This window comes from Pseudophryne corroboree, chromosome 10 (genome assembly GCF_028390025.1).
Source record: "Pseudophryne corroboree isolate aPseCor3 chromosome 10, aPseCor3.hap2, whole genome shotgun sequence".
NCBI classification, from domain to species: Eukaryota; Metazoa; Chordata; class Amphibia; order Anura; family Myobatrachidae; genus Pseudophryne; species Pseudophryne corroboree.
Genome location: NC_086453.1, coordinates 150,828,072 through 150,840,320, shown reverse-complemented (window position 1 = coordinate 150,840,320; position 12,249 = coordinate 150,828,072). Strand labels below are relative to the sequence as shown.

The window sequence follows — 12,249 nt, the reverse complement described above, 5'->3', positions numbered from 1 at the left end:
GTACTTCAACAGTGACATCTTCAATTTGAATATCAGAAACTGTACTGTGGGTGCTACTTCCAGAACTTGCAGGGGGCGTGCAAATGGTGGAAGGAGCCACCTCTTCCTGTCCAGTGTTCGGAAGATCAGGCATCGCAACCGCCGACACACTTGAACCTTCCTTGGGGATTTGTGATACCATCTTAGAACGCACAGTTCTTTTCTGTGCTTTTTCCAGCTTAACTCTTATAATTTTTCTAGCGGGAGGATGAGGGCTTCCATCGTCATGTGAAGCTGAACCACTAGTCATGAACATTGGCCAGGGCCTTAGCCATTCCTTGCCACTCCGTGTCGTAAATGGCATATTGGCAAGTTTACGTTTCTCCTCAGACCATATAAATTTCTTTTTTTGGGTCTTTTTACTGAACTTTGGCTTTTTGGATTTTACATGCCCTCTACTATCACATTGGGCATTGGCATTGGCAGCCGACGTTGATGGCATTTCATTGTCTATGTCATGACTAGTGACAGCAGCTTCAGTACTAGAAAGAAGTGATTCTTGATCTTTCCCTATATTATCCTCCAAATTTTTGATCTCCATTATTTTTCTGGCATTATATAACAATATGCGGTAAGGGAGAGCATACCTCTACACCACACAGGGCAAACCCTGTGAAAATTATTTGGATTCAATATTAATAACCCATTTATTTGGAGTAAATAATATACAGCACAGGACAGCACCACTGAACTTTATGGCAGCACCACTGGACGGGAATTATATGAAATTATATGGATTTATATGGAATTATATGGCAGGATCACTGGATTTATACAGCAGTACCGCTGGACATATATGGCAGTATCAATTGACATATACGGGAGTATCACTGGACATATACGACAGTATCAATGGACATATACGGCAGTATTACTGGACATATACGGCAGTATCACTGGACTGGATTTATACGTCAGTACCACTGGAATTATATGGCACGATCACTGGACTTATACACCAGTACCACTGGAATCATACAGGATCACTGGAATTATACGTCAGGATCCCAGGATTTATACGGCAGTACCGCTGGACATATACGGCAGTATCAATGGACATGTACGACAATATCACTGGACATATACGGCAGTATCACTGGACATATACGCTAGTACCACTGGAATTATATGGCAGGATCACTGGAATTATACGCAAGTACCACTGGAATTATACAGCAGGATCACTGGAATTATACGGCAGGATGACTGGATTTATACAGCAGTACCGCTGGACATATACGGCAGTATCAATGGACATATACGGCAGTATCACTGGACAAATACAGCATTATCACTGGACTGGACTTATACGCCAGTATCACTGGAATTATACAGCAGGATCACTGGACTTATACGCCAGTACCACTGAAACTATATAGCAGGATCACTGGAAATATACGGCAGTACTGCTGGAAATATACGGCAGTATCACTGGACATATACGGCAGTACCACTGGACAGATACAGCAGAACAGGGAGACCACCACTGGACTGATGCAGGGTAACACAGTATCACTGCAATGGACTGGACTTATACAGCAGCACTGGACATATGGCAGCAGAGGACACCACCACTGTGACTGGACTGATGCAGAACACACCACCACTGGACTGATGCAGCACAACACAGCACCACTGGACTGGACTTATACAGCAGCACTGGACATAAGGCAGCAGAGGACACCACCACTGTGACTGGACTGATGCAGAACACACCACCACTGGACTGATGCAGCACAACACAGCACCACTGGACTGGACTTATACAGCAGCACTGGACATATGGCAGCTTAGGACACAACCACTGTGACTGGACAGATGCAGCACAAGACACTACCACTGAGCACACTGAGAATGGAGACACATCCTCTCTCTACACTCTCCAATGCCGGAGTGAAAATGGCGGTGACGCGCGGCTCCTTATATGGCATCCAAACCCCACTAGAATCCGACAGCGGGATGATGACGTTTTGCCTCATTCTGGTTTGCACGTCAGGCGGGCAAACCCGAGCCTGACTCGGATCCGGGCTCGTGACGTAAAGTACGGGGAGGGGGGGGGGAAGGGGGGAGGGGGTTCGGTTCTCTGAGAACCGAACCTGCTCATCTCTAATTTTAAGCTTGATTGAGAGTTTTGCTTTGTGATGGTTCGGTGTATACAAACTTTGTTTCTCTGACGTCCTAGTAGATGCTGTGTACTCCGTAAGGACCATGGGGTATAGACGGGCTCCGCAGGAGACTGGGCACTCTTAAAAGAAAGATTAGGTACTATATCTGGTGTGCACTGGCTCCTCCCTCTATGCCCCTCCTCCAGACCTCAGTTAGTATCTGTGCCCGGCCAGAGCTGGATGCACCCTAGGGGCTCTCCTGAGCTTCCTAGAAAAGAAAGTATTTGTTAGGTTTTTTATTTTCAGTGAGATCTGCTGGCAACAGACTCACTGCTACGTGGGACTGAGGGGAGAGAAGCGAACCTACCTGCTTGCAGCTAGCTTGGGCTTCTAAGGCTACTGGACACCATTAGCTCCAGAGGGATCGAACACAGGCCCAGTCCTCGGTCGTCCGGTCCCGGAGCCGCGCCGCCGTCCCCCTTGCAGAGCCAGAAGAACGAAGAGAAGTTGAAAATCGGCGGCTGAAGACTCCGGTCTTCATTAAGGTAGCGCACAGCACTGCAGCTGTGCGCCATTGCTCCCTTAGCACACCACACACTCCGGTCACTAATGGGAGCAGGGCGCTGGGGGGGGGGGGCGCCCTGGGCAGCAATTAGATTACTTTACTTGGCGAAAAGCACATAATACAGTCTGATAAACTGTATATGTGCATTAACCCCCGCCATTAAAGTACATAAAAGGACAGAAGCCCGCCGCTGAGGGGGCCGGGCCTTCTTCCTCAGCACACCGGCGCCATTTTCTCTTCACAGCTCAGCTGGAAGGAAGCTTCCCAGGCTCTCCCCTGCAGTATCCTGGTACACAAAGGGTAAAAAAGAGAGGGGGGGGCACATAAATTTAGGCGCAAAACTGTGTATATAAGCTGCTATAGGGGAAAAATCACTCAGTATAGTGTACATCCCTGTATTATATAGCGCTGTGGTGTGTGCTGGCATACTCTCTCTCTGTCTCTCCAAAGGGCCTGGTGGGGGAACTGTCTTCAAATAGAGCATCCCCTGTGTGTGTGGTGTGTCGGTACGCGTGTGTCGACATGTCTGAGGTAAAAGGCTCCTCTAAGGAGGTGATAGAGCGGATATGTGTGTGGGAGGGTGTCTCCGTCGACACCTGTTTGGATATGTGTAAGTGCTGAGGTAAAATTATTGCACAAAAGGTTAGGGAACAGAAAGGAAATCTACCCTGGTCTGTCCCTATGTCACAGAGTCCTTCAGAGTCTCTCTATGTTCACTATCCAAAAATAACAAAGTATCGACACGGAGTTTAACTCCACTGTCGACTACGATAATGCAAAGTTACAGCCAAGAGGGCTAAAAGATATTCAATATATGATTATTGGAATAAAAGATGATTTGCATATCACTGATGACTCATCTGTCCCTGACACGAGAGTACACATGTTAAGGGGAAGAATGCTGAGGTAAATTTCCCTCCTCTCATGAGGAAAAAGAGCGGGAATCTCCAGACAAGAGACGGCAGCTTCCCACAAGAGAATTCTCAGGCTGTATCCTTTCCCCACTAGGGCCAGGATGTGTTGAGAATCTTCCCCTTGGGTGTCCTGTTTGCACTAGCTATTCTCAGGGATCCTGCAGATAGTGTGCACATTCTAGTATACTACCCAGACCGGCGATTGTGTCGGCATGGGTTTATAGCGCTGTGGCAGCGTGGACAGGTACCTTATAAGCAGAGATTGAGACCCTAGGATGCATATAAATATTTTAAGATGCTGTCTTAAGTGATAGATATATAATTATAAAGCATGCCCAAAGGGACATGAGTATACTGGGTCCTAGAGACAAAAGCTATGTCGATTTCTGCTTGACGTGTCCTGTAGAATATACATTGGACAGATGATGCCGACTTAAGAGGCATATGGAAGGCTGAGGATTGTGTGGAGAAAGGTTCTCTGGCCTGGTCTCCACAGCTATAGCTGGTAATTCTGATATTTTGCCTTATATTCCTGCACAGCCTAGGAAAGCACGACATTATTAAATGCAGCTTTTCGAATAAAGAAACAAGAAAGTCTGAGGTGCGTCCTTTCTTGTCAGAACCGGGGGCAGAGGAAAGAAGCTGTACAACACAGCTAGTCCCCAGGAACAGAAGTCCTCCCCGGCCTCTACAAAAATCCACCGCATGTCGCTGGGGCTCCACAGGCGGAGCTAGGCCCGGTGGGGACACGCCTTCGTAAGTTCAGCCACAAGTGGGTTCACTCCCTGTTAGATCCCTGGGCAATAGAAATTGTATCGCAGGGATACAGGCTGGACTGTGAGAAGATGCCCCCTCACCGAGGACCCGGCGGGCTTCCCCCCAAGAGAGGGAGCCAGTGTTAACTGCAATTCGTAAATTGTATCTTCAACAGGTGGTGGTCAAGGGTCCCCTCCTTCAACAAGAGGGTGTTATTATTCGACCATGTTATAATCCCGAAACCAGACGGTTCGGTTAGACCCATATTGTATTAAAATCCCTGAACATATACCTGAAAAGGTTCAGGTTCAAGATGAAATCGCTAAGAGCGGTCATTGCAAGCCTGAAATGAATCGGGACATAAGGGATGCATACCTTCGTGTCCCCATTTATCCACCTCATCAGGCGTACCTCAGAATTGCGGTACGGGATTGTCATTACCAATTTCACCAAGGTAATGGCGGATATGATGGTGCTCCTGCGGAAGCAAGGTGTCACTATTATCACATACTTGGATGATCTCCTCATAAAAGCAAGATCAAAAGAGCAGTTGCTGGACAGCGTATCACCTTCTCTGGAAGTGAAACGGCAACACGACTGGATTCTATATATTCCGAAGTCGCAGTTGGTTCCTACAGCTCATCTGCCTTGCCTAGGCATGATCCTAGACACAGACCAGAAGAGGGTTTATCTCCCGATAGAGAGAGCTCAGGAGCTCATGACACTGGTCAGGAATCCATTGAAAACCAAAACAGGTGTCAGTGCATCACTGCACTCGAGTCCTGGGAAGGATGATGGCATCATACGAGGCCATCCCCTTCGGCTGGTTCCATGCAAGGACAATGGAACTTACTGGACAAGTGGTCCGGATCACATCTTCAGATGCATCGGTTAATCACCCTATCCCCCAGGGTCAGGGTGTCTTTCCTGTGGTGGCTGCGGAGTGCTTACCTTCTCGAGGGCCGCAGATTCGGAATTCAGGACTGGGTCCTGGTGACCACGGATGCAAGCCTCCGAGGGTGGGGGGCAGTTACACAGGGAAGAAAATTCCAAGGTTTGTGGTCAAGCCAACAGACTTGCCTTCACATCAATATCCTGGAACTAAGGGCCATACACAACGCCCTAAGTCAAGCGGAGTTCCTGCTTCGCGACCAACCGGCTCTGATCCAGTTAGACCGCAGGGGCTCATGTAAACCGCCAGGGCGGCACAAGGAGCAGGGTGGCGAGGGTAGAAGCCACCAGAATTCTTCGCTGGGCAGAGAATCAAGTAAGCGCACTGTCAGCAGTGTTCATTCCGGGAGTGGACACGACCTCCACCCGGGAAAGTGGTGACTTCATCAGGAAGTCTTCACGCAGTTTTGCAAATTGATGGAAACTGCCTCAGGTGGACTACATGGCGTCCCACCTCAATAAAAAGATAAAAAAGGTTTTACGCTGGGTCAAGGGACTCTCAGGCGATAGCTGTGGTCGCACTAGTAACACCGTGGGTGTTCCAGTCGGTCTATATATTCCCTCCTCTTCCTCTCAGACCCAAGGGCTGAGAATTGTAATAAACGGTGGAGTGTGAACAATATTCTTTGCTCCGGATTGGCCAAGAAGGACTCGGTACCCGGAACTGCAAGAAATGCTCTCAGAGGACCCATGGCCTCTGCCTCTCAGTCAGGACATGTTGCAACAGGGACTCTGTCTGATCCAAGACTTACCGCGGCTGCGTTGGACGGCATGGCGGTTGAACGCCGGATCCTAGCGGAAAAGGGCATTCCGGATGCAGTTATTCCTACGCTGATAAAGGCTAGCAAAGACGTGACAGCAAGACTTTTTCACTGTATATGGCGAAAATAGGTTGCTTGGTGGGTGGCCGGGAAGGCCCTACAGAGGAATTCCAGGGGGGTCAATTCCTGCACTTCCTACAGTCAGGAATGACTATGGGCCTAAAATTAGGATCCATAAAGGCCAAGATTTCGGCCCTATCCCTTTTTCTCTCAAAAAGAACTGGCTTCACTGCCTGAAGTTCGGACGTTGTTACAGGGGTGCTGCATATTCAGCCCCTTTTGTGCCTCCAGTGGCACCTTGGGATCTTAACGTGTGTTGGATTCCTAAAATCCCACTGGTTTGAGCCACTTAAGACCGTGGAGCTAAAATATCTCACGTGGAAAGTGGTTATGCTTTTGGCCTTAGCTTGGACTAGGCGTGTGTCAGAATTGGTGGCTTTGTCATGTAAAAGCCCATATCTGATCTTCCATATGGAAAGGGCAGAATGGAGGACTCATCCCCAATTTCTCCCTAAGGTGGTATCATCGTTTCATTTGAACCAACCTATTGTGGTGCCTGCGGCTACTAGGGACTTGGAGGATTCCAAGTTGCTGGACGTAGTCCGGGCCCTGAAACTTTATGTTTCCAGGACGGCTAGAGTTAGAAAAACTGACTCGCTATTTATCCTGCATGCACCCAACAAGCTGGGTGCTCCTGCTTCAAAGCAGACTATTGCTCGCTGGATCTGTAGCACGATTCAGCTTGCACATTCTGCGGCTGGATTGCCGCATCCTAAATTAGTAAAAGCCCATTCCACGAGGAAGGTGGGCTCTTCTTGGGCGACTGCCCGAGGGGTCTCGGCTTTACAACTTTGCCGAGCTGCTACTTGGTCGGGTTCAAACACTTTTGCAAAATTCTACAAGTTTGATACCCTGGCTGAGGAGGACCTTGAGTTTGCTCATTCGGTGCTGCAGAGTCATCCGCACTCTCCCGCCCGTTTGGGAGCTTTGGTATAATCCCCATGGTCCTTACGGAGTACCCAGCATCCACTAGGATGTCAAAGAAAATAAGAATTTACTCACCGGTAATTCTATTTCTCGTAGTCCGTATTGGATGCTGGGAGCCCGTCCCAAGTGCGGACTCTCTGCAATACATGTATATAGTTATTGCTTAACTAAAGGGTTATTGTATGAGCCATCTGTTGAGAGAGGCTCAGGTATTGTTCATACTGTTAACTGGGTATAGTTATCACGAGTTGTACGGTGTGATTGGTGTGGCTGGTATGAGTCTTACCCTGGATTCCAAATCCTTTCCTAGTAATGTCAGCTCTTCCGGGCACAGTTTCCCTAACTGAGGTCTGGAGGAGGGGCATAGAGGGAGGAGCCAGTGCACACCAGATATAGTACCTAATCTTTCTTTTAAGAGTACCCAGTCTCCTGCGGAGCCCGTCTATACCCCATGGTCCTTACGGAGTACCCAGCATCCACTACGGACTACGAGAAATAGAATTACCGGTGAGTAAATTCTTATTTTCATGCGCAAAATTATAAAAAATATTGTAGAAAATGACCTTCAGGCTATGTGTAAAAATTGTATATGAAACATAAATGCATTTCGTGTTTAGATTCTGGTCCCATCCCCAAGATACTGTTTGCAAATATTCCAAAACACAGAAAGTCCCAATATCCCAAAATACTGTACTTGTGGTTCCAAGCATTTCAGATATGGGAGACTCAACATGTAAATCAGGCCTAGAGCTAACCGCTCAGCAAGGTCTGCAAAGCAGGGAGGCACCAGGTCGGAGAGGCACTCTAAACAAGACAGCAGACTATCTTACTAACCTCCACAAAAGAACTGCAACCAATAATCAACATACTACAGTGAGTTACCTAATCTACTTACACCTACGCCTACATCCTGGACACTGAACTACGCCTGCACAGCCTGGACACTGAACTACCTGTCTGATCAATTAACAGCCCTACTGCTCTCACACATTGCTCACACTCCTCATTTATACAATCTACAACTATTGTGTAACCATCTCAGCCTTTCCGTTCTTTCCATTATTTCTAAAATCCTGTTTACACTGTCTTTACTTTCAATACACCCCACCTTCTCCTTGTTCATTCGATATTACACCCACACCATTCTATTCCTCAGAACAACACTACTGTACTGGAATTATGGCTCCTCGATCCTGTCCTATATCAATCCTCACTGCCAGGTCTCACCCCCCAATTTCCAAATCACCCACATGCACTCAGAACTCAGCCAACCGTATCCCCATCTCCCCTGTCCCCTCTCTTCCTTTCTCCTGTGCACTCTGGAATGCTAGATCAATCTGCAACAAGCTGCTAACTTTCCATGACCTCTTCATCTCCCACACTTTTAACCTTCTCACCATCACTGAAATCTGGCTCTCCTCCTCTGACACCACCTCCCCTGCTACCCTCTCCTATGGCGGCCTCTCCTTCACCTGTTATTGCTCAACGGGACTAATCTTACAAAGACAATAGTGCCATATAATATTGTGGTATATTTTATATTGTACACCTTGATCACAAAATTTCTTTATAAACAATATTTGCAGTTTTTACTTCAGGGATTTACACAAAATGATGCTTGGGGGTACTAACTCGTGAGCAAGCCATGTAAAGCAGTCTCACCTGTGGAACATCCCATTAGAATCTGCCTCAATTAGGCTCCTCTACAAAGCAGTCACTTTAAGTCGGGTTCCATTACATAACTTGGGCGGAGTCAAGTTCTGCAGAAGCATGATCGGAACACCAACTTTCAGTGCTCCAGGTGTCAAGCGTCTGTTTTTTTCTTTTATTGTTCTTATCCCTGATGTCACATCGAGAGCATATATACCTGTTTCTTTCTAGGTCACTAAGCTATAAAGTAGTGAAAACGCAATTCAAATTCATCTAGTAGGTTTTCATGATTCTGGAATAAACAGATAGACAGACAAACAGACAGACAACAATTCTGGACAAAATAATTGTCTAACTGGGGCCTTATTCAGTATGGATCACATCAGTGATGCGAACGCATACTGAACTATTTATTCCCAGTGCGCATGCACAAGAGCCGTACTGCGCGTGTACACACAGCGCGATGCAAACACATCTCACTTATGCGAACGCCTCTGCATGACTGACAAGCAAAGGCATTAGCGGGGTGGTCCGGGGCATCAACGCGGCGTTGCAGGGGAATGCCATTGGAAATGGGGGCGGGATCTGGGTCACCACGTGATGTCACACGTGGCTGCTGCGACCAGAAAAATGGCCGCTCTGAGCATGTTTTTGCAGCCAGGCTGCGGAGGCAGGGGAGCATCCACAATTTAGCAATGGAATGGCAAATGAATTGCCCTGTGCTAGGCAGCCCCCAGCAACTGAAGCTGAACCATGTCCATAATTCATAAACAGTCCATAGAAGTATATTTCTCAAAAAAAAAAAAATGCTATACAGACACAACCATTACAGTGTCATTGCGGGATTAGACTATAATTATTTAAATCTGTAGTATTCTATCATGGTTAGAAAACTCATGTTGATCATTATATGCATGATCTTCCATTAATTTGTGGTGCTAATATGAAATGAGGAAAATGTTTAAAAGTAGTTCACTTATGTATTACCAAGATGTCTTTCTTATTAAACATCTAAAGTTGTAGTGACAGGGATATTGCCAGTTAACTTTGTAGGGGTGTGATATGCATAGCCGACAGAGAATAGGGTAAATAATTTATTAATTTACACCTCCCCTGCCACCCTAACCCGCCCGGGGTGGTGGCTAGGGCTAAAATAGTGGGGTGGCCGTTACAGCTAACCCCACTGTGGTGCCTAACCCCCCGGGCCCTAACCCTCAACCTAATACTTACCTTCGGGATGCCGGCGGTCGTGGTTCCGATACCGGGTCAACTGACCGCCGGCATCTACACCGCAGGGATGCTGACCACATCCCATTTGTAGATGTATGCTGTATATGGATGGTGGAAGTTACATCATTGCCACCCACTTCTTTGTTATACATTAATTGTTTGTTATACAGTGCCTCTGCATACATTGTTAGCCTGCAGCTAGTAAAGACATACTCCCGCAACCAGTGCCAGATTAAACCATGTGGAAGTCCTTCAGCAGTCAAAATCTCGGGGCCCCCTCACAAATTAGCTCCTAATACGTTTTTAATTTTACCAATCAACACTCTACAATCTGGAAACTGGAATGTGAATCTGCTTTCTATGGTTTATGTACTTTCATTTGTTAATGGGTACATTACATTAATACTTTATTTTCTCTATAGAGTCTTTAGTGTAAAGTTTTCACTTCTTTGAGTTAATTTATTTTTTCTATCTTTTGAAAACAATTTAAGAAATCTTAATTGTAATTTTCTTTCAAGATCAAATCAATTTTATTTGACCTGTTTTCATGGGCCCCCTCCGGAGCCCATAGGCCGGTACCTACTCTGCCTATTTGGTAATCCTACACTGCCTGAAGCTCTCCAGAATCCTGTAGTGATTTTCACAAAGACCATTTTACAATGTTCTTTTGTTAGGTTCTAATTCAACCCCACACAGATAAATAGAATGTTAATATCACTCATTAAGCCTTAAGTGTGCGGTTAAATTAAAATTTCTTTTGAGCAGGAAAATGCATTTACAGTACTTGACAGGAGATTTGTAAACAAAGCCCCTTCATCCATATCTGCATATAGATTACTTTGAAGCTGGTTAGCTAGTACATGAAAGGTACTTTTGGCACCGTGTGTGTGTGTGTGTGTGTGTGTGTGTGTGTGTGTGTGTGTGTGTGTGGGGAGGGGGTAGGGGGGTATTTAAACAGCCATCTAGCTTAAATGTATTTAGAGAAGGTATCAAAGAATTGACCATATATTATCTGGTTTTGACATAAAATTGCTATTTCTATAATATATAGGAGTTCCCAAAATCATGAAGTCTGTACACCTGTCTGATATGATTCGGTAGTACCTACACATGGTTTGGGAGACATTAGGTATCTAACCAATCACATGTCACAGCGCAGTCTTATTTACATTTATTTTATAGCTTAATATTGAAGTCAATGTGAGTATTTCATATTTCATGTAGCTATTGCATAGGGAAATTATGTACAGTTGCACATTGTACTTACTACTTACATTATGTACAGTAAATGTTATGGGGGGAGTCCTGGTATGGTATGAAGTTGAAGTCTGGATCTGCATTTTACCACTGTGCCCTCCAGCCAGAATAACAACACATTATTGCTTTTTATTTGGAAATTGTAACACATTTGTGTATGTAATCTTGTAACTTTTTTGTTATATAATTAACTAAGCATTGTTCTTCTTTTATGTAAACAAAATGTTCCTTTGTTAATCTGGTTTCATATATGCTCCAGAACCCAGTCTTTGTGGAAGCTATTAGATTTCTGAGGTTACACTATAACTATTAGTGATTGCTAGAAGGGATTTACCAACTAACTCAGTAAAGAAAAGTGTATGGTATAACAGGCAGAGTGGTAAAATATTAAATGCAATTGCATTATATTTGACTCTACCCTCGCTATATCAAGAATTGGGGATCTGCGCAATCGCAGTCCTGACATAAGTACGGTACCAGTGATATAATTATTGGCTCTGACCTATTTAGTGCAACCTCAGGAATACCTACTGGGGTCCTTGACAAATGTAATGACATATACATTAAGCAAAATATACTACATAAAGTGTTGGTACTCACCAACATATGATGACAGCTGCTACACAGCTCCAGGTGATACAGCAGACACGATTGCTCTTAGAATCATCTTCTTCCTGAGAGCTGCAGCAGCAGAATCTGATTAAATATACACAGATTAAGACAAGGCTGATGGCTAGGCAGAGTCCTGCAATGCCGGCTAAGAAAAGAAGTGCCTGGAAAAAGAGGAGAAGAAGAAACATTATTAGGAGCTGCAAAGCTGAGAGAGGGAATGTGAACTACCAGAATGCCTTGTAAACATTTGGCTGACATAGCTGCCGGGGCATATTAAGCCTTGTAGTTTTACAACAACTGGAGAGTCAGTAGTTGTCAGTGGCTACTGTAATATAATGATAGTGCTATGCATGTGTAATTTA

The 12,249-nt window shown here is 45.6% G+C and overlaps 1 protein-coding gene across 2 annotated transcripts in view; it reads right to left on the bottom strand.

The window, feature by feature from the left end:
- Positions 1–12,249, bottom strand: part of TTYH1 (tweety family member 1) — a 476,474-nt gene that overhangs the window by 325,305 nt on the left and 138,920 nt on the right. For both annotated transcript variants that reach the window (XM_063942879.1, XM_063942880.1), the window contains exon 2: positions 11,876–12,048. In XM_063942879.1, the coding sequence (XP_063798949.1) occupies positions 11,876–12,048 (173 nt within the window). The remainder of the gene's footprint in view (positions 1–11,875; positions 12,049–12,249) is intronic.